Here is a 23,029-nt window from a genome sequence, read left to right as displayed (position 1 = left end):
TTCATAAATGATATACATGATGATATACCAATGTTCAATTCAAAATTTAAAATTTGATAAGATGACATCACAACATTTTAATTTCAGTTAATTTTTTGTGTTCGTATGAATGTGAAAATTTCTATAAACCTATATATGATCATGATGTGTCATTTTCCAATTCAAAATTTGAAATCTGATCGAATGTTATCATTACTTTTAATTTCAGTTAATTTTTGTGTGTCCACACACACACACATATGTATGATAATGTAAGTTTTTCTTAACATAACCGATGTTATGGCTCGACCGACCTTAAAATATAAACTGTATTTAAATATCTTTGTTGATTATATTATTACGTTTAATTTCGATCGCGGTTTTGAATTTTTTGTGTTGATTTTATATATTTAGTCATCACTACTCTCTATCGTATTAAATAAATATCATTTTTTTATGGAGAGTGTTATTCCCACTCCAAAAATTATTTCTCCCACTCCACTTTTTTAATTTCTTATCTTATCTTACAAATTTACCCTTGCTTAATTACTCCTCATTTGACTTAGACTAAAATGCCCTTTCATAATCTTAAGCAATAATATTTTCCTTCTTACATGTTGTTTTACCTCTTCTCATCATCTCTGTCTTATTTTGCTTTCTTTTACCATGGAAGAAAATCACAGCCTCCAAAATTTAGAGATTAATGATAAAGTTGATCAAATAATACAATTAAGGATTTCAAAAGATATTGAAAAAATTTTGTACGAAGATTGTTATCAATCGTTAACGAATTGTAAGTATTGTATCTTTCAATTTTTTACTTTGTGTTTGTTATTATTATTATTATTTCTTGTTTTTGTTTTTTTTTTTGGAACTATTTATTGCTATTAAAATTCAACCATGATATTGAGATTATAAAAATATTTAACGCAAAAAGTTTTGGTGATATGAGATTTTTGTTTAAAATTCAACTTAATTAGTAGTTTATTTGAAATTAATTGATAACCTAAGAAAATTTAGATTGGTGAGACTAAATTGAATCTGCTAAATGAAAGCAAGAATTAGTCAAATTTATGAGCACGAAAATCAGTAACATTCATATAGGTTTCACTTTTAGAGATAAAGCCTTGATTTTACATGTATTACTTTTTTTTGTTACCGGAGATTTCTTAATCCCATTCTTCACATTAAGATGCACAATCGTATATATATACATTTTTTTGTTAGTTGATACAATAAGCAAAAAATATATAAATAATGGTGTCATCCATCTCGAATTTCTTTGGCTCCCAAATTTGAATATGATTTATATTTTGTAATATAAACAATTTCTTTAGCTCCCAATTTTTTTTTTTTGGTCAGGCAATTCTAATATCAAACAAAAAGGGATGGGCGAAGTTGTGCTAGGGAAAGAAATACAAAGTAAGCAAAATAACTATGTTGAAGGTTCCAATGCTTTTCTTTGCTTATCAAGTAAAAATTTTCAATGTCGTGAAGAGCTTCAAGAAAGCATTCGGAAGGCTGCTCTTGAACAAGGATATGTACTAGTCGTCAGAAGATCTAAACCAAAATATTATGTCGTTATTGGTTGTGATAGAGGAGGAACTTACCGACCTATTCCAGTAGAGAATAGGAAAAGATTAGGAACGGGAACTCGCCTCATAAATTGTCCATTCGAAATATGGGATAAAAAGAAAGATGGTGTTTGGAAAATAGACATTAAGAATTTATCACACAATCTACATCACTTCGACAAAGTAAACCTGACACTTCAAGCTATCTCAAAAATTGTGTATAATGCAAGATTCAAGATAAGAAATGAGGGGTTGAAAGGGAGAACGATGATTAAAACTTTGTTGGAAGAACTTGGTGAAAATGGCTTTATTATTATTTAATTAATATTATTTTTTGGTAAAATATATATTTTTATTATATATATATATATTTTCTAAAAAAAAATCATTTCAGGGCATCCTCCACGGGGTAAAGTATTTTCGGTGTTGGTTGCTAACCGAGAAATTTATCCCTCCTCGCCAACTGAATCTGGCGATGACAATGAAATTGACGAATGTTTATATTCTTTGAGTGATTTGAACACAGTGGTATCTCGTGATACGACGAGACCACCTTGCTTAAAAATTGATAGAAAACCGAATTCTTGCGATAATAGTGGTTCTGAAGAGTCTCCGGGAGGAGTGAGCGAGCGTCTTTTGGACGAGTCGGAGATTTTAAGTCCAAGTAAAAAATTTGACTTATCCTCTAAAAATATCCTTAAGATTCCCAAAAATGGAGATCTTTGCCACGAACCGCCTCCGGGATATTTTACTGTATATCTGGAGTACTTTAATTTTGGTTTCTCGCTCCCTCCTCATGCCCTTTTGATAGAAATTGTAGATAGTCTCGGGGTGGGTTTAAGTCAATTAACACCAAGTGCGATTCTTCTCTTTACGTGTTTTCTACGTAGAATGAGTGAAATTAAAATGTCACCGACTATAGACTTATTCTATGCGCTTTTCTCGGTGCGTCGCTCCATGCCGGGTTCCTATACTTATTTTCTACCTCGGGAGATTGTAAGTTTTTATCTCGTTGTCCATCTCCAAAAAATGATTGGAGAAAAAATTTTGTTTATGTATGGGATTATGGTTGGGAGGTTCCCATAGTTTGGAGTCCGGGCCATAGGAAAATTATATTTAGCAAAATCCACCGTGAATTGCAACTTAAATGTCGTTCCTTAGGCCTCTTCCAGGAGTTGGTTGACCCAAAAAGTTTGATTCCTGCCGGTAATGCTTTGTTCAAATTGAATTTTGATGACTGTATTTTGCGTCTTCTTTGGATTCTTCTACTCGTGGTAATTTAAAATTTATTAAATTTACTGATCATTGTCACTCTTCTCTTTGTGTTTGTTTGTAGGTGACAAATTAAGTTTGGCGGAGGTTCGCGCTTGCATAGAGAAAAACGAGAAAACTCCGTCAAAAACATCGAGAAAAGAGTCACCAATGGATCGAGGTAATCACAATTCCCAAGGGATTCCAAGGAGGAGGAATTCTCCCGGGCCATCCGACCGTGTCAATTGTTCTGGTCCTCCATCTAAAAATACTGACACTCGTGACCGAAGGAATGGTGGTAGAAGAAATGATGCTGATCGTGATACCCGTACTAGGGAGAATGCTAATGGTAGAATAAATCCAAAAAGAAGACGTGAGGATGAACGAACAGTTCCTCCCGATACTCATGAGGGTCGTCACTTGTTCTTGGAGGGTGTGAATCACAAGAATAATGCTGGTTCTTTTTGGGATTTGAAGGATCCAGAGATTGGTTGGAGAACCGGAGCTAATCTCATTGGAGATCATGACAGGTTGCATCTACTGCCTCAGCCTACCGAAGTATTAACTCGGTCTCTTGCCTCGTCTGCCTTCCAGGTATATTATTATACGTTTGATATTTGTTATGATTTTTATGTAGTAAACAATACTCCTTATCTATGGGTCTTTGCAGATTTTATCGCTTGCCCAAACTTTTCAATTTCGAGAAGAGAGGTCTCGAAATTCCGGGAGAAAATTTGATGACGAGCTGGCGTCATTAAGGGGAGAGTGCAAAAGACTCGGCGAGGAAGGTGCTAAGGCCCGAGATGATTTTCTCAAATCGCAAAAGGAGCTTGAAGAGAAATCCAAAAAGTATGATGCAATGTGCAAGGATATGGAGCTACTTAGGGGAAAATATTCCCATGAATCGGAGACCGGTGAAACTTTTCTCAATTCGTCAATAGGCAAGAATCTCTTGCGAAGTACCGGAGAAAAAGCAATTGAATGCTATCGAGAGTCCACAGATTTTAGAGATGAAGTGATTCAGCGGGCGATCGTTATTCATGATGAAGTTGTAGTGGATTGCCGCAAAGAACTACGGAAAACTCAACTAGTTCCAGAGGAAATTATTATGATGATTCACCCCCAAATTCCGGAGCCTAGTATTGCCCGAGTTGACGATGACTCGGATCCTCCCTTAGGAGATTTACTGGGAGGTCTAGGTGATGAGGAGATGATCGAAGCTTTGCGTTCGAATTTTTAGCTTATACAACCAATAATGACGGTGTGTATCAGAGCTATATGGAGACTAAACCGTGGAACAGTTTAGCTTTATTATTTCTTGCCACTTTCGGGCAAAATTTTTTTTGTGACAGAGTCAAAGTCATAGACTTTTTTTTTGTTCTTTTTGAGTAAGTAAGTATTTGTCGATTATCATATCTCTTTTGCATTTTGAAGTTGCTATTGCATACTTGTTTGATGAATAAAATACTATCGCTTTAACAATGGAGTACTTGGGAGGGGATCAATCTCCCAAGATTTTGTCTCATGGGGAATTCCTAAACCCACTTGGTGCGTGGTGAGGTATCCCGGGACTTATAATGTTATTATGTCGTCCTGACCTCTTACAGCGTCATAAGTTCAAATGTCCCAAGGGGCTGTCCAAGCCTCTTACTGTTGGGAATTTTTTATGATTGCTAGGGTCTATGACGTTTATGTCGTAAGTAAGCGTTAGTATAGGAGAGGAGATATGATATGCTTTCGACAAAGTAATCTGTTTATATAAAAACAATAATCAAATTAGTTGAACAATGTATCACAAAATTGTAATATGAAAACATAAGATAAATTTAGCCTATTATTGACGAGAGTTGCAGTCTATGCATAAAACTTCTTCAGGTTGGCCACGTTCCAAGGCCTGGGAAGTATTCTTCCATCTGAATGTTTGAGGCGATATGTTCCCATCTTCACAATTTCAATTACTTTGTAGGGGCCTTCCCATTTCGGATCCAGCTTGCCCACAGACTTTAAGATGTCAGATTTTCTCAATACAAGATCTCCTACTTGGAAAGATCTTGGTTTGACTCTGTCATTGTATGCTTTAGTCATACAAGCTCGATATCTCTCGGCTCGTGTTGAAGCTCCATCTCTCAGTTCATCCACCAAGTCCAATGAAATTCGGAGGGCTTGGTCATTTCCAGATGGAGTGTACTGTTTCACTCGCCATGATTGCTCTCCGATTTCGGCAGGAGCCACAGCTTCCGCTCCGTAGGCCAAGTTGAAAGGAGATTCTCCAGTTGAAGAGCGTGGAGTGGTTCGATATGCCCATAGAACACTTGGCAACTCATCCACCCATTTTCCTTTGGCATTGCCTAGGCGTGTTTTGAGGTGCTGTAGAATGGTCCGGTTGGTGACCTCGGTTTGCCCATTTGCTTGAGGATTCCCTACAGAAGTGAAGAACTGCCTGATAGAGAGTCCTCTGCACCAGTCTTTTATCTTCGCTCCAGAGAATTGAGTTCCATTATCTGAAACCAAGGTTTGAGGAATGCCAAATCTGCATATTATATTCTTCCATAAGAAATTGATTACATCTCTCTCGGATATTTTGGACAATGGTTCAGCTTCGACCCATTTGGTGAAATAATCCACAGCTACTATCAGAAATTTTCTTTGTCCGGTAGCAGGAGGAAAAGGACCTACCAAATCCATTCCCCATTGAGCAAAAGGTAGAGGACTTTCTAGGGGCTGTAAGGTTGTAGCCGGCTGGTGATGGAAGTTAGCATGCTCTTGACATGCATGACAATGTTTTGCTAACTCCATAGCATCTTGCTTCATCGTTGGCCAAAAGTACCCTTGGCGCAATGCTTTCCCCGCGAGAGCTCTGCCAGCTAAATGATTTCCACATATTCCTTCATGAATTTCACGGAGCACATAGTTTCCCTTAGCTGGCGTTAGACACTTTAGGTAAGGTGAAGAGAAACCTCTTTTGTACAGTTCTCCGTCAATGATCGTGAACCGAGCAGCTCTCACTCTAAGTTTTCGAGCTTCGACTTGGTTAGCAGGTAGTTTCTCTTGCTTTAAATAGTCGATTATTTCATCTTTCCAACTAGGCTCTTTGCTGTCAGCACAGAAGACTGTAACATCACTTCCATCAGTTTCTTCCTTGCCATAAGTTAGGAATGTAATTTTCCTATTATCAATGTTGGCCAAGGAGCTTGCTAACTTGGCAAGGCGGTCTGCTGACTCATTTTCCCCTCTAGGTATCTGCTTTATATCATAGCTGTCTAAACGCGAGAGAAGCTCGTTTACTTGAGTGAGGTATGCAAACATTTTATCTTCCTTTGCTTCATAATTTCCATTAACTTGACTGACGATAAGTTGGGAGTCACTGTGTATCGTCAGTCTTCTTGCTCCGACTGACAGGGCCAATTTAATTCTCATGATGAAAGCTTCATATTCTGCCTCATTATTCGTTGCAGGGAATAGAAATTTGACGGCATATTGAAATTTATCTCCCTGTGGGCTCTCCACAACTATACCTGCACCGCTTCCCGTAGAGGTTGATGACCCGTCGACATAAACCATCCATGTTTGGGTGGAACTCTCTTCTTGAGTTACTGTCATTTCTACTAGAAAATCAGCCAGAATTTGTGCTTTAATCGCTGGACGCGGGCGATATTCAATTCCATATTGGCTCAGTTCAACAGCCCACTTAACCATTCTTCCTGATGCTTCAGGACTCGAGATAATTTGTTTGAGAGGATGATTGGTGAGTACAATTATTGGATGAGAGTGAAAGTAAGGACGTAATTTTCTCGCTGCAATTACCAAAGCCAGTGCCAGTTTCTCGATCTTTGTATATCTTAATTCTGCTCCGTGTAAAGTTCGACTGATATAATAAACTGGCTTGTGCTCACGTCCTACTTCAGAGACCAATACTGCACTTACCGCCTCCGCAGATATTGCCAGATAAATTAACAGGGTGTCACCTTCGTTTGGTTTCACCAACAACGGCGGAGAGGTCAGATGCACTTTCAACTCGTCAAATGCTTGCTGACACTCTTCTGTCCATTGAAAACCTTTCCCACTCCTCAACATTTTGAAAAATGGTAAACCCTTGTCTGCAGATCTTGAGATAAATCGGTTGAGGGCGGCCAAACGTCCTGTCAATTCTTGGATGCCCTTTACACTCTTCGGAGGATTCATGTTTAAAATAGCTTTGATTTTTTCAAGGTTGGCCTCTATTCCTCGTTCTGACACCATATAACCGAGAAATTTGCCTCCTCGTACACCAAAAGTGCATTTATCCGGATTAAGTTTCATCCTGTATTTTCTGAGTATACTGAAACATTCCTCAAGATCTTCCAAATGATTAGATGCTTGAATACTTTTGACGAGCATGTCATCTATATAAACTTCCATGTTACGCCCGATCAATTGTTCGAACATGCTATTTACCAAACGCTGATAGGTAGCTCCAGCATTTTTCAGACCAAACGGCATTACATCATAACAATAAATTCCTCGATCAGTGATGAAACTTGCTTTTTCTCGGTCTTCTGGCGCTAGGCCGATCTGATTGTATCCTTGATATGCATCAAGAAAAGTGAGCAGCTCGCATCCTGCTGTCGAATCGACTAACAAGTCAATTCGAGGGAGTGGAAACGGATCTTTGGGGCATGCTTTGTTGAGATCAGTGAAATCTATACACAAACGCCACTTTCCTCCAGGTTTTGGTACTAAAACCACATTTGCAAGCCAATCTGGGTATGAAACTGGCCTGATGTACTTTGCCACTAAGAGTTTCTCCACTTCCGCGGCTATATGCCGATTTTTCTCTGGACCAAATGCTCTTTTCTTTTGCTTCACCGGTCTCATTTTCGGATCAACACGGAGGTGATGAAGCGCATATTCATGAGGTATTCCTGGCAGATGCTTATCACCCCAAGCAAACACGTCCAGATTGCGACCAAGAAAATTTTTCAACTTCTCTTCCAGCTCAGGAGGTAATTCGGTCCCAATCTTTAGGGTTTTCTTGGGATCAGTTGGAATGATTGCCACATGTTTCAGAGTTTCAGTTGCTGTTATTCTCTCTTTGCTCTCAGCTTCTTCATCCACCAAATGAATTCCGTTTTCACGCAAAAGCTTTCCGGGTTTTGGTGGTTTTTCCTCGCTAGAGACTTGTCTTTTCCGATTTTCTGACGAACCCCGCAGAGTCACTACATGACACTCTCTAGCTAGACGATGATCACCAAGGGCTTCTCCTACTCCTCCTGGAGTCGGAAACTTCAGCTTCATATGATATGTCGATCCGATGGCTTGGAATATATTGAGACTTGGTCGTCCCAATATCACATTGTACGCAGATGAAGCTTTTACCACAAGGAATTTCACCATTTTAGTAGACCGCTTGGGGTAAGAACCCAAGGATAGAGGAAGCGTTACCTCTCCCAAAGCTTCAACTATTTCTCCGGAAAATCCGACTAGTGGAGTGTTGACTGGAGTTAACTGTGCATTACTAATACTCAACTTTACGAATGCATTATGAAAAATTATGTCGGTCGAACTTCCTGAATCCACTAGAATTTTCTTTACCCAAAAATTGGAGATGGTGGCTGAGATGATTAAAGCATCATTATGGGTACCCCGAGGGTTCTCCAGATCTTTGTCACTGAATGATAATCCATCTTGAATGGTTCCAACTTCACATATTGACAAGGATGTGGGGCTGGATAAATTGTTGGTTCCTTTTGCTGCTCGCAGAAGAGCTTTTCTTGCATTGTTCGAGTCGCCACAAGCAGGCCCCCCAGTGATTACGGCGATTACCCCTCCCGAGGGCAAATTTTCATCCGCTCGTTCATGCTGTTTCCCAGTTTCGTCATGGCGCTTTTGATAGTCATGTTTTGGTTGTTCGTCCCGACGCCTGTCGTCTCGTTTTTCACCGCGGGACTTGTCCACGAAATTCCCCAAATGTCCGCGCTTTATGAGTTTTTCAATTTCTGCTCGCAAACTGAAGCAATCTTCTGTAGTATGGCCTTTATCTTTATGAAAATGACAATACTTTTCCGAACGTAGGCGCTTTGGGTTATTCTGCATTGGGCGAGGGGGACGTAACAATCCTTGTTTTTCAGCCACTACCAGTATATCGGTCAGACGTGCATTGAGGGGTGTATTCTGGAGACGGGGGCTCTGTGCTGTTCGCTTCTCGTCTCGCTTTCTAATATCTGGTTTATCTTCTTCTCTCTTTCTTTTATTCAGGTAGTGTGGTTCAATAGATTCCTCAACCCGAATGTATTTCTCAGCTCTTTCCAGTAATTCCTCTAGGTTTTTGGGCGGCCTTCCCGCTATTGATTCCTTGAACTTCCGATGACGCAAGTTTTGCTGCATTATTCCGGCTAACAAATCATGGTTCACATGTAAGACTTCGTGCACCGCATGAGTAAATCGCCGAACATAGTCCCTCAGACATTCTCCTTCTTTTTGAATGACTGTGAACAAATATGCTGTTGTTTTTGGGTATTTTTTGTTAATTGAGAATTGCTGGATGAAGCAGTCAGTAAGTTGCTCCAAATTGGCAATAGATCCGGAGGGTAACTTGTTGAACCATGTGAGCGCTCTTCCTGATAATGTTGTTCGGAAAATTTTGCAGTATGCAGCATCTGTGATATCATACAAATCCGCTTTTGCGTAGAATTTGTCAATATGGTCTTGGGGGTCACTCGTTCCATCGAACTCAGGTAAGCTGGGGATTTTGACTCCCTTTGGTAATGCTTCAGATAATATGTCATCAGTGAAGGGGCTTCGGCGTGACGGCAAAATTGCGGAAATATTCTCTCCAGTTACATGTGTGCGAGATCCATCCTTCCGAGCTGGATTAGTGATCTTGTTTTCGCCAGAAATGTCATGAACTGTGTGAACACTTGCTTCACCGTCTTTCTGAGTAGTATTTTTCTTGGTCCCCCCTTGATCTTTATCATTCACTTTAGATTTATCTTTATTTGGGTCTCCGTTATTAGGGTCAAGAGATGACGAGCCTTCAGTCTGAGCCTTTTTCTTGCTGCTTTTGCGCTTGCGAGTTTCTAGGTACTGAGCAACTGCATCTTTTGCTGCGAGTGCGGCTGTGTTTTCCATTAGCGCGGTCAAGTCTTCACGGGTGAGAGTAATACTCTGCGGTGCGTTTCCATTGTTAATATTTCCTTGAGACATTTTTGAAGTAATATGTGTTCTCAATGACGTAATGAACAGTTTCCCACAGACGGCGCCAAGCTGATGTAGCCAAAAATCACTTGTATGTGACACGTTGCTTCCGCAAAGTCCGGAGTATCAGTAAGTCCTTGTATGTTCCCGATGGAGATCTTCAGTGGGTTGTTCCTACATCACAAAACAAAGTCAGAGGAGCCGGGAGGGTTCCCGACGAAGGCACTCCGACGCTCAAGTCAGTTACTACTCAAGGAATAATAATCGAGAGTAGAGCGATATATTGCTTAAGAAAGTGTGTACCTTAATAATGAAGTGACTTGAGCTATTTATAGATATTCGGAGAGTTTCACGGGCTTAAGCCTCTTATGGGCCTTTGTAGAATTCAGGGCCTGCTTGAAAAAAATATATATAATATTTAAATAAGCTTGGGCCTTAAAAATATTCGGAGTGGACCTTCATGATTGGGCTCAGGCCCAGTTGAATTTGTAGGTGTAACCTATCAGCTTCATCTATGATATAGAGTTTGACAAAGATAATTACTTGACTCACTTGTTCTTCTCACATCCAAGCTCAATGATTTTGACAAAGAACTTTCCAAATGTCTTTATTATGGACTGCACCTACAAGACTAACAAATACAACATGCCACTTCTTGATGTTATTGGAATTTCAAGTTTTAATACATCATTTTATTCATGTTTTGTGTTAATGTGTAAGGAGGAGGAAGAAGACTACATTTGGGCATAGAAAGATTCAAGAAAATTCTAGATGTTGATGAAGGTCCAAAAGTAATTGTTACTGATAGAGAATTAGCATTAATGAATGCTATTTGCAAGGTATTCCCCATGACGACACATCTCTTGTGTGTATGACATATAGAAAAAAATGTTCTAGCGAAATGCAAGAAGTTGTTTGACAAAAAAGAAGATTTTGACAAGTTTTTGTCAAGTTGAACTAATATAGTATATTCACTCGATGAACCAAGTTTTGATAGAGGATGATATCTCTTTGAGATTCAATACAAGGATAAGCCAATAGCTATTGATTATATAAAAAATAATTGGCTTTCCTATAAGCAGAGGTTCATCTTTGCATGGACTGAAAAGTGTTTGCATTTTGGGAATTACGTGACATCAAGGGCTGAGGGTGCTCATGCAATGCTCAAGAAATACCTCCAAGTCTCAACGGGTAACTTGCGCCATGTGAAAGAAAAAATATGCCTTGCAACTGAGAACCAAATTAAAGAAATCAAGGCCCTTCTTCAGAAAAAAAAAATCCATACGCCTCACTATTTTCGCATTACTTTGTTTCAGAATCTTCTTGTAAATGTTTTTAATCATGCACTTTAGCAAATTTTAAAGCAATACAAATTAGCTATTTCTGGAGAACTTTCTAGGGAATGTAGAGGTCATTTTCAAAGTACCACGGGTCTTCCTTGTGCGCATCAAATCAGAGGTATGTTGAATGAGAAACTGAAACTTGGTGATTTTCATCAACAATGGAGGATTGACAAAAGATCGTTTGTAAATACTGAAGAAGAATTTAATTTCAAAGATGGACATGTTGACAGCCTGTTCAAGTATTTTCGAAGCACATACGAAAAAATGCCTATTACTCAAAAAAAAAGATACTAGAAAACATATTTCTCAAACTGTAGATGCACAGCTTTCTCTGATGATTCAAGAACCAAAAATCCATCCATGCAGGGGTCGTCCTTCTGGTTCAAAGAAAAGAAAAAATGGTTCTACACAGTGTGATCCAAGTGAATTTGAAATAGTCGAAAAGTCTCGAAAATGTAGCAGATGTAAAGCTTTGGGGCATAATACTCGTACATGCACACAAAATTTCGAAAATAATGAAATATCATTTTCTTTATTTTCCAGTCAAGAAAATGGAGCAACAAGATCGTCCAATGAAGCAAATAATGCATTTTAAAATGGTAAACACATTCTAATTATTTGTGTTTAATACTTTTTTTAATCTGTGTAATTATTTTTATTTCCTAATGTTTTGTGTATAGGCAAATTAATGTTAAAATATATTTGAAGTATTATGTGCTGATGTGTAATTTTTTGAATCAATGACAGGTAATATGGATACGAAGGACATGATCAGATTGTAATAAGTTATGCATTTCAAGATATTAGCATTATTGAGATTGAGCTTTTATTTTTAAATTTGTTTTCTGTAAGATGTTTTATTGAAGCAAATTTTTGTAATCTGAATTTATTTTAATATTGATTGGATTGTGATATAAGATGTTTTATTGAAGCAAATTATAGAAATTTTACTATAGATTTTTTAAATATATTTTTATACAAATGTAAAAGAAAATGCAATAAACGAGAAACTTCAATTGGATTATTTGACTTTTTTTTCCATTCTAAAGGAATACAAAATAAAGAGAGATTATGCTAAAAAAAAATAAAAATAAAATAAAAGGCATAAAACGTATAAAAAAATAAAGAAAGAAAGATAATATGTTAAAATTGGAAATTTTACGATTGCAAATCATAGGAATATAATAGGAAAGAAGTTAATGGAGTCAATGATTATAAGAGGGTAGTTTAGTCTAAGTAAAATATGAGTAATTAATTAAGGACAAATTTGTAAGTTAGATAACAAATTAGAAAGGTGGAGTGTGAGAAACAATTTTTGGAGTGAGAATAACACTCCCTTTTTTTTTACGCTATTATATTTTTGAACTTTTTAAAAGAGTGTGTCCTAAATATTTGGTGTATTGAATTTCTATATATCACTATTATATGTATTGATTAGAACCTTGAATCTTGATATAAATTTATTAACCAGACACGATTGTTATATTCATTTAAGGATTTATCTCAAATAATACAAATATTTCTAATATATATGGTAAATATTTCAAAATGAATCAAATTTTACTCCGAATAATGCTCCATTTCATTCGTTCAAAATATTTCAAATATTATTGTCTTCTAAAATAAAGTCCTTTTAAGAAAATTGGACATCCTAAATCGTGCAAACTTTCTAAATTTTAATTCTAAATTAGGTATATTATTTACTCGATATTTTATATGTAATTGAAAAATCTTCTAAATTTCGTTGTATTATTATTACTAGTAAAAAATTGCACATGCCTTGCGTGTGTAAAATATATGTTTTTTATATGTTTTTTTTTAAAAACAAAACATGAAGTGAGTGAGAGGCTTAGTAGGATAGTGGATAAGAAGGGATAATTATGGAATAATGTATTTTGGTGTCCTTAAAGATAGTTAGTAGCTCATCTTTTATATAATAGAATAGAAGAATAGATTATTATTATTATTATTATTATTATTAGAGGAATGTTATTTACACTCCAAAAAATATTAATAACACTCCACATTCATTACTTAACTTACTGTTAGACAAAATTGACCTTATAATATCATTCCTTAAACAATAAAGTGCATATACAGGAAATTACACCACTTTCATGCACACATGGAGGTACTTAATAAATTGAATTAGGCAAAAACCATATCATCACATGATTCTTCACCAAATAAGCATTGCAATAGTTGAGTTTTCCAGGAATATAACATTATGTTGCCAACTACACCACTACAATGACATAAATATAAAAAAAAAACATAAAAAATCAAATAACTATAATTCAAGTTTTAAAACATAAAAAATACTTATTATGCTAACCTTGTTACGACTTATCGACTTTAACAATTATTCGGCCGCTTTAACGTTGAGTGGAAGTTAGTTTTATCCCCAATTGAACAATCTTGAAAAACAACGTATCGCGCGATGTTTACCAAGTGAGGGGACTCTTTCATACCCATGCCTATGAATTTTTTTTACGATAATTAGTGTTTAGTAATAAAGTATCACTAATTTTACATACAAAACAACAAGCTCACCACAAATCCAACTATGCAACCATCAACATATGTATTTTTTTTTTTTTTTTTCTATCGTAGCTTTTTGAATTTTTTTTCTATCGTAGCTTTTTTAAATAGCCAAAACACTTGTGAATTTATTCACGCAAGAATCGAAAAGCGGCATCCCCCAACCATAGTCAAAGAAAGTATCCAAATAATCCAAATACGAGAAAATAAAGCTTGGTATAACATAATTACTTCAAAAATAAATTTGTGTTAAAAAAATAAAATATAAAACCTAAAAAAATAATCCGCATCAATATCCGAATTGTCATCAACTAATTTCAAAAGTTTATCTTTTATTATTCTCCTCTTAATAGTAATCATTCTTGATCCAAAATATCGACCAACAAGGTTAACAGGTTGTCCAACACTAGAAAACTTAGAAATTCATACATATGAATACGTCATAATGACTCGAAATCAATACAACTAAAATTTTGAAAATAAAAAAAATTCAAACCAGATACCAAACTATAATTTAATGCCCCAACACCAGAAATTTGAGAGCAAAATAAAAGACAATCTCACACGTGTACGAATTTCACTAATAATTTTTCTAAATTGTAACAATAATACAACTAACATTTGACAGTCATTACAACTTTATAAAACAAAACATAACACCAATTTCTTGTAAAAAATCGCCTATAGTCTCATATTGGACAAATCCATTAAATTTTTATCATAAAACGCAAAAATATACTATACACACTATAAAACCTAGAAATCGAACAACTAAATAGGAAAAAACTTGTAGCAGTCGGTTCGAAGAAAATAAATAACTCAAAAAATAAATAAACTCACTAAAATATTTGAAAATCCAGTGTAAAGTTGAGCTAACACTTGCTTCCTCGGCGTGTGTTGTGTATTGTTGTTGCGATGTCTGTTGCTCAAGTAAACATGAGTTTACACTTGCTTCCTCGACGTGTGTTGTGTCTTGTTGCTCTAATGTCCGTTGCTCGAGTAAATGTGAGTTCTCCCAACTCTGATGTGAGTTTTCTTATCTCTTATGTTTGTTGCTCGAGTAAATGCGAGTTCGCCCAGCTCCAGTGTATGTTGCAACTCCGGTGTATGTTGCTCGAGTAAGAAATAGACATATAAGATATCTATTCATATATATATATATATATATATATATATATATATATTATGTAAGAGCTCCTTAGTGCGATATCTTGATGTGTTCATTAAAATAATATATAAATAGAAACAAAAAACACACACACAAATGCCTTGTTCCACTATCTCATTTTTTCCCTCAATCAAGATTTTTTTTCTTTTTTTTCATCTAACTAATTTTTATTTTTTCACCAATTTTTGTATTTAATATATAATATAATAATTTTATTTAGTAGTTTTATTTGAAATATAAATTTATTATAAAAACGGATTATTGCGTGCAACAAAGTGATTAGTTTTTAAAGAAAACAAGGATAAAATAGTCATTTTTTAAGTTGACGGGGAGTTATATTATTATTATTATTATTATTAATATTTTTTTTTTCGTGATGGTTGGGTAGAGCATACCAACAGAAATCACACCGGTAAAAAAGAAAAATAACAAATCACAAGAGATTTAATTTCCGTGCATGGTGTGTTTTGATATTTCTGTTCCGCCGCAATCAATCGATCAAAGGGATCAAAGTATTCGGACTGTGGACGGTTGTGTCTTAGCGGCCCAGGTTGTGTACTTTCAACGGGGAATTAAAGGCGGTTTTTTGATTTTATTGGTGCGAAGTTTGGTCTGGAAACTGCTCGAATTAGGGTTTCTGAATTTTTTTTTTGTTTATCTGTGGTGAGTTTACTTTTCAGTAGTGTGATTGTCCGCTTTCCTTTTTCTGGAATTTATTTTTGGGTCAGCGGGGTCAAATTTGAAGTAAAGTTTGGGTTGATTTTGTTGTTGGGTAGGGCAATTCGTGGGAATTTTAGGGCTTGGGAGTTTGTTAGAGGCGAAGTGAAGTTACAGCCATGCCCAGGAGTTCGAGGCACAGATCACATAAGCAGAGCAAACACAGTTCAAAGGATTATCCAGACTCTGAAGAGGATGTAAGGACGAAGGATAAAGGTAGCAAGGATGAGAATTTGGGGAAGGATTCTCGCGATTCAGCTACCGGTGAGAAACGCAAAACTTTATCCCAGGCACGAGAAGGCAGGGAAGGTAAAGATCCGAATGTTTATACGAATGGCGAGGCCTCGGAGGAATACTTTTCATCAAAACGGCGGAAAGAGAAAACTGCCATCGGCGATGGTGGAGACAGGTGGAATGGAGGTGGAGAAGAAAGAGGCTATAGTGACAGGATCGTGGAGAAGGAGAAAATCAAAGGGGACAAGGCCAAAATCGAGTCTAAATTGAAGGATGTCAACAATAAAGGGGAAAGTTCGAGAATGGAGTGGAAGAATGATAATAATAATAAGGATAAAAAGTATGAAAGTGTTAGTGCTGGAGAGATGGAGAGTTCAGCTGTTGTGGTGGAGAAAGAGGACAGCAGGAGTAAAGGAGAGTCTAAGAGGAAGTCTGAGAGGGATTATTCCTGTCAGAAAGAAGGGAAGGAATACAAGGGCAAGGATCGCAGGGCAGAAAAGGAGAAGGAGAAGGAGAAGGTGAAGGAGAAGGAGAAGGAGAAGGAGAAGGAGAAGGAGAAGGAGAAGGAGAAGGAGAAGGAGAAGGATTTAGGCCAGCTTAGTAAGTGCGGGGATGGTAAGACAGATTTAGTGGATATGGATGTTGGCAAGAAGAAGGAATTACAGTCTGGGGATCTTGTTGTGGAGAGAAAGGTTAAACGTGCTCGAGAAAACTCAGGTAAGGTGACTTTAGTGTTGTGGAATGAACATGTTATTGACATTTTCTCGTTGTATCATACTTTTTTCTGTGTGCAGTCGAGAAGTTCTGGTGGTTAAAAACAAATTTTGGTTCACTCAAGGATCATTGTTTATTTGATAATTTGGAATTTCTTTTTGCATCAGCCACTAATGTTGACAATTGAACCACTGGTCAAGCAAGAAACTTCTGTCTAGTGTGTAGTGCATCTGTCCACGGAATATCATTTATGACCGTCAGTTTGAGTTATTGGTGGTTAGAGTTATCCAGGTTCTCACAGAATATGACATGTCATTGGAGTTTATACTGGTTTGGAATGAGGTGGAAGTTGGAGGGAATACTCCCAGTGAAATGGTTTAGATGTTTTCTCGTCTTACTGTTGATTCTAACTGAACACTTCGAGCACTTTATGTTGCATTTTATAGTTTCATTTGGTTTCTTCATTTCAATTCCTCTTGAAACCATACGGGTCTCATACTGTGGAGTCAGAATCAGATAATTGACATAAGATTAAATTTGAGGAACATATTTAATCAATGAACTGCAAGCAAGAGAAGATATCTTGTTTCACGAAAGAAATGCCTTACTATATCCCTAACATCCTCCCACTCATTTTACTAATGTTTGTGATGAATTTGGCATGCTAAGTGTAAAAGGTACCTCTAGATTTAGTTACGATTTGATTGCATCGTAGTAGGAATATGTTTATTTTTATCTATTGAGTGATTGACCTTTCCGGTCAGTTGAAAGGCTTTTCTTTTTCTTCTGTTTTTTTGGTTTAAATTCTCATTATCTGTATGGTGTATTAAGTATTAAACGAAAATTTTCTCTCTCTTAGAATGCCTTTTCTGTTTTTGGTGTTTGTGAAGCAACTAAACAACTTAAAGGATTGTATTGCTGTGTTGAAACTTCATAAATTCTAGTGGAGTTATTATTCAATATCATAAACAAAAGTAGGATATCTTAAGTTTTATTTTAAAAGGGATATGGGATTTTTTTTACTATTTTATAGTCTACCGATCTAGAAGATTAGTTGATCTACAGTGTGCCGTTATTTTCTGGAATGGTGCCAACCCTGAGAAGGAGTACTAAGTAATTCTATATTGTAAATTTGATTTCTTTCTGCAGATTTTCCTGTAAAAGTGGAGTTACAAAATCCTGAGTTAGAGAAGGAAGTTGATAAAAGGATTCGTAGGAGAGGAGAAAGCTCCAGTGACAGAGGTAAGCATCATGATGATTTTAAAGAAGGTGATGAAAGAGGATTGTCCTCAAGAAGTGACCATGGCCAGAATGTCAAGTACAAAGATGATAAGCCCAATGATAGAATTTATGTTGATAAATATCACGAAGATGACCACAAAAATGATGGGCAAAGGGATGAGAAGTACCATGAAGAAATGAAGAACGATAATAAGCATCGGGATGTCAAGCATAAAGAAGATGTTGGGAAAGATGCCAAGCGTAGAGAAGATAGACACCGTGGAGATGGTGATAGAGATAATAAACATAAAGACGAAAAGTATCGTGAAGATGGAGAGAAAGATACCAAGGGGAAGGATGATAAATATCGGGACAGTGCTGATCGACGAAGGGATTATAGGCATCGTGAAGACAGTGAAAGGGAAAGCAGACGCGTGGATGATCGATGTCGTGATGATGGGGAAAAAAATGGTCGACATAGTGATATTAGGCATTACGAAAATGGGGATAGAGATGATAGACACCGGGAAAATAATTATAGAGAAGATAGCCGTAGTGATAATATTACCAAGGAAGAAAAGCACGGAGGAGATTTTGAAAGAGAGAGTCAATATAAGGATAGTAAGCAGACGGATGATTTTTATAGAGAGAAGAGACCAAGGGTAGCAAAGTACAGTGAAGAACTTGCCAAAAGGGACTGTTCTGGCGACAAATCTGACCATAAGCATTCAGATGACGGTGCTTATGCTGCTGATCACCATTCTAAACATTCAAGCACACATGATGATAGTCCAATGCCTGTTGATGGAGCAGCTAGGTATAGAGATGATCAAGGTAGGAGAAGAACTACTGGAAAACAGGATAATCATGATGTTAGGTCCCGAAGTACCAAGGATCAAAGATTTAATTCAGAAAAGAGAAGTGGAAGTGAAGCACGAATAGACTCAGTACCTGACCGAGGGCAATCTACATCAAGGAATGCTGACAATGAACTTTATCTAAGCCATGGCAGACGGTGTAGGTCACCCAGCTCAAGCTCTTTTGCCTCAAGGGATAACTATAGGTAATTATTAATGTCCAGTAACATCATTCCAGTTGTTATTTTGCCTAACTTTGACTAGACTACTGATACAAAACTCAGAAATGGTTGTGATCCTAGTGAAAATTGTTCATTTTTTGTTATTCTGTTGTGGATAAGTTATTAGTTTATAAAAGTTTTGCCATTTACAATGAGGTTGGGTGCTTGTAGAAAAAAAGCACTGCCTTATAAAGAGTTTGCTATGTTCTCGATTCTACATTTAATCAGAGGTTGGAGTGTTATATTTTGTTGATATTTAGTGGGTACCAAGGGTTCCGTCTGAGTATCTTATTCGCTTTTTGTAATTATCACACTATATATAATATGATCTTGTTTCTTATCCAAAAAAAAAAAGATGCCATAACATATGGGTCAATACTTTTTTGAAGAGTATATTGGAGGATTTCGTGGTTCTTCTCACCTGATGCTTTAATTTCTGCCAATTCTTTTTAAAAGTTCATATTCGATTGTTTTTTTGCTGACCAATAATGACATGCAATTTCAAATAAAAAGGAGGAACAATTTCCGTGCTCTGTGTGTGTGTGTGTGTTTTTAGGTGTGGAGTTCGTTGGTTGAGTGTGTTAATCCCCTTGGTATCATCATATGCTTGCGAATTTTCACCGGAGCATAAGTGAAGGTTAATTTCGATCTTCATTGTCACAAAGACACCTTTATGTGATTATGATGCATCTTTTTGTTCTTGTCAAAAATAAATTTAGGCAATGACGTAGTTATTGCTTATATTTTCGTGTTCTGCTGTCACATATGCTGTTACTTAGGAACAATAATTTAGTATTTGTTTTCTGTTTTGATCAAACATGCATGCACTTCCTTTGGCCGTTGTTCAGGCTTACTAAGCAGGATGAATACAAGCGAAGGGATTATAGTGATGAAGAAAGACTTCGACACAATATGACTTCTGTTACAGATTATGCTACGGGAGGATCTGAAAAGACCTCATCTTGGTCACTGGAGAAACCAGGTCAGAAAGAAGATGGTCATTTGAAAGAGTCATCTGCTGAAAGACGTTTGAAATCAGACATTCGTTCATCACCATTGAGACGATCGGATAAGTCTCCATACTCAAATACTGATAGGAGGCAGTTTAATAGGTCTGATGTAAGACGAAATATTGATATTGAAGAAATGACGCAGAGGAGTATTGGGTTTCGAGATATGAAGGACCACACTGGGAAGGAAGGTAGGGAACGTCGTGAGTTCGCCATGGACATGCTTCCTAGAGATGAACATTCACAAGCTGATGCGGATACTCCATCCATGCCTTCCTCTTTTATACGAAATAACCATTTATCTGGAAGTTCTAAGTCGTTTCCACCTCTTCCTCCCCTGAGAACAGGGGTGGATAGCCCTTTGATGTCAGGCTCGATTCAAGATGACAGTAGGTTTAAGTCGAACATCCGTCATAGGAGGAGCGGCGGTGATCCTAATCTGGCAAGAATTCAAGGAAATCCTTGGAGAGGTATGCGAAGCTGGCCGTCTACTGTTCCAAATGGTTTCATGTCTTTCCCACATCCTCCGCCCCCTGTCAGTTTTCATTCAGTAGTGCAGCCATTTCCAGCTCCAACAATGTTTGGCATCAGACCACCCGTGGATTCGAACCATCCCGCTCCTTATCACATTTCCAACAATGACAGATTTTCAGGCCCTGTTCGCCCAATGGGATGGCACAATCCTGTTGATGATTCATGTAATCCATTGCATTCTTGGGATGCAAGTAATGCAGTCTTTCGGGATGAGGCTCGCAGTTACGGTGAGCCGGGGTGGGACCATTCTAGAAGCCTGCCTGGTGGTCGTGGCTGGGATACGACTGGAGATTTGTGGAAGGGGCCAAGTAATACTGCGTGCTTGGAGATGCAATCATATGACAAAGAGAATGGCTTTTCACTGAATATGGATGAAGCATTGGCTGGTCAATCTATTCAGCTGACTCAGAATGAACAAATATTTCCTGATGAGCAGGCAGCAACCAATGATGTTAACCAATCCACTCATGAATCCGAAATTGATTGTGCCGATGCTGCCATAAATAACCTCGAGGATACTAGTAATTTAGCTAAAATCTCGAAGAAGGATGATGTACCTTTTTGCCTGGCTTACCTTTCCAAGCTTGATATTTCTGCAGATCTTACTGAACCTGATTTATTCAATCAGTGCAGAGAGGTTATTGATATGGACCAGAGCATAATTTCTGACATAGATGATTTAAAAATATTATTCATCAAGGTAAACAACGCGGCCTTCTGTATTTTATCATATTGTTCTACTCATGTCATAAAACTATATATATATATATATATATATTTTTAATTTTTGTTTTTTGATGCAGGAGGCCATAGAAGCTAAAGTAGCACCTCACCAAATTTTAAGATTTTCTCTATCTGAAACTGTGGATGAATCTATTTTCCAGGTATTTTATGACGTTGAAGAATGGTGTGTTTATGTGTTTAGGAATATTTTATTTTATAAGCATACTCCAATATAGAATACTGTGACGTACAGTTCATTTCAATTTGGAGCCAACTGTAGATCAGTGAAATTTTCTTGAATCAACTTATCATTGTACAGTGAAGTGTTGGTTTTGTTGGCACTATTGTGCGGGGATATGGTGAATTTATTTGTGATGTTTTGCTGATACTGCAGTTTTTCTGATGAGGTAAAAATAGATGATTCATCTGTGTGTAATTTCTCCTATTAATTTATGATTTATACCTTTCACCGTCTGTATTGAGATGTATAAGCAGCAGCCAGAAGACCCAGAAAAAATAGACCTTTTTAGTAGCATCTGTTTGCATAAATTTTTTTTTATTTGCTGTGGAACACTTAGAAATTCCTTGTTCTTGTCTGTTTCTATTAAAATGCCAATTTTCAACTACCCGTTGTATGCATATATTGATTTTTTCCTGGTTTCGATCCTATTGTGATTGCAGAAAGCAATATCCCTTTATGAGAGCCAAAAAGGTAGCTTTGACAAAGTTAAAAACGGGGAGAAATTTTCAAATGCCAACCTACCTTTTAGCAAGCCAGATACTTCATCAGATGCTGAAGTTCATACTGTATCTGCCCATCAAAATCTTGATCAACCACCGGCCAACACAATGGTAAATTCCGAAGAGCCAGTTTCTACCAAAAAACATGAAGCATCAGAATTACCACCAAACGATCAGATCATTGAGGATGGACCTTTGTCTGTGGAAAGCATCAAAGGGTTCCATGCTCCTTTCCCAGCTGAGGTGAAAAATGATGATAAAATTGAGGACGGAAAGTCTGTCGTTACTGGTTATGGTACTCGTCTAAATTCTGATGTGTGTTCAGAGGCGTTGACGCCAGAGTTGGTTGTGTGCGAGTCAATAATTTTAAGTCGGATACATCATTCTCCTGAAAGTACACATTGAGACGATTTATATTTCTGAGTTTTCAAATGGCAATCTGTTTTATTTCCTTGTCCGTTTGCTTGCTGCTGATGTGGTTAATGCGTAATTTTTCGAGTTTGTTTCACAGTTTTTATGTGAGTTTCTCTGGTAGATGGGTAAAACATGGGAATCAAAGGCTCACTCGACCAGAATCACCTCTGCAGGCGGCAGTTTTTGCCTTCTTGACCCTTGCAGTTCTTTCAAGTATCAGGTAAAAGCCCTTTCCAAGTATCTTTGCCAATCTGTTTTACTTCCCTCCAATTTCAAAATATTTTCTTTATCAAAATTCAACGGGCTATTATTTTTCTAAGTAATGGCTGGAGCCATTAGAGGACATAAATGATAAGTTTGCTTGTATTCTATTTTATATTTGAAAAGTGGTAAAAAAATTTAATTAGTAATTCTACGACGCTCACAACTGGCATCGAATTAAAACTCACTTGAATGTTTGTCATTTCTCAAGAACTAAAAGTGTGTTTTCTTTTAAAAGAAGGAATGTAATTTCTGAAAATTACGAATGAAACATGTACATAAGGCCATTATGAGCGTAACAGGTGAGTTGTGACCCATTACATATTTAGTGTCATGTACTTTGAAAATGTAAA

The 23,029-nt window shown here is 36.9% G+C and overlaps 2 protein-coding genes across 2 annotated transcripts; both read left to right on the top strand.

Annotated features, from left to right (window-relative positions):
* Positions 1 to 2,877: 2,877 nt before the first annotated feature.
* Positions 2,878 to 4,044, top strand: LOC140871929 (uncharacterized). The gene is made up of 2 exons (XM_073274672.1): positions 2,878 to 3,398; positions 3,475 to 4,044. The coding sequence occupies exons 1-2, from the start codon at positions 2,976 to 2,978 to the stop codon at positions 4,042 to 4,044; spliced, it is 993 nt and encodes a 330-aa protein (XP_073130773.1). The 5' UTR covers positions 2,878 to 2,975.
* Positions 4,045 to 15,427: 11,383 nt separating this feature from the next.
* LOC140871561 (uncharacterized) lies at positions 15,428 to 22,487 on the top strand. The gene is made up of 5 exons (XM_073274119.1): positions 15,428 to 16,697; positions 17,844 to 18,978; positions 19,842 to 21,237; positions 21,341 to 21,421; positions 21,942 to 22,487. The coding sequence occupies exons 1-5, from the start codon at positions 15,866 to 15,868 to the stop codon at positions 22,404 to 22,406; spliced, it is 3,909 nt and encodes a 1,302-aa protein (XP_073130220.1). The 5' UTR covers positions 15,428 to 15,865; the 3' UTR covers positions 22,407 to 22,487.
* The last annotated feature ends 542 nt before the right edge of the window (positions 22,488 to 23,029 follow it).

This window comes from Henckelia pumila, unplaced genomic scaffold (genome assembly GCF_033568475.1).
Source record: "Henckelia pumila isolate YLH828 unplaced genomic scaffold, ASM3356847v2 CTG_461:::fragment_3, whole genome shotgun sequence".
NCBI classification, from domain to species: domain Eukaryota; kingdom Viridiplantae; phylum Streptophyta; class Magnoliopsida; order Lamiales; family Gesneriaceae; genus Henckelia; species Henckelia pumila.
The sequence above is the reverse complement of the archived record's forward strand: the minus strand, read 5'-3'. Positions and strand labels throughout refer to the sequence as shown.

Excerpts from the sequence above, each read along its gene's own strand:
- LOC140871929 (XM_073274672.1), top strand. The coding sequence starts at position 2,976 with ATGGATCGAGGTAATCACAATTCCCAAGGGATTCCAAGGAGGAGGAAT. Across the intron at positions 3,399-3,474 it reads TTGCCTCGTCTGCCTTCCAG|ATTTTATCGCTTGCCCAAAC; the intron begins GTATATTATTAT and ends GGGTCTTTGCAG.
- LOC140871561 (XM_073274119.1), top strand. The coding sequence starts at position 15,866 with ATGCCCAGGAGTTCGAGGCACAGATCACATAAGCAGAGCAAACACAGT. Across the intron at positions 16,698-17,843 it reads ACGTGCTCGAGAAAACTCAG|ATTTTCCTGTAAAAGTGGAG; the intron begins GTAAGGTGACTT and ends TTCTTTCTGCAG. Across the intron at positions 18,979-19,841 it reads GCCTCAAGGGATAACTATAG|GCTTACTAAGCAGGATGAAT; the intron begins GTAATTATTAAT and ends GCCGTTGTTCAG.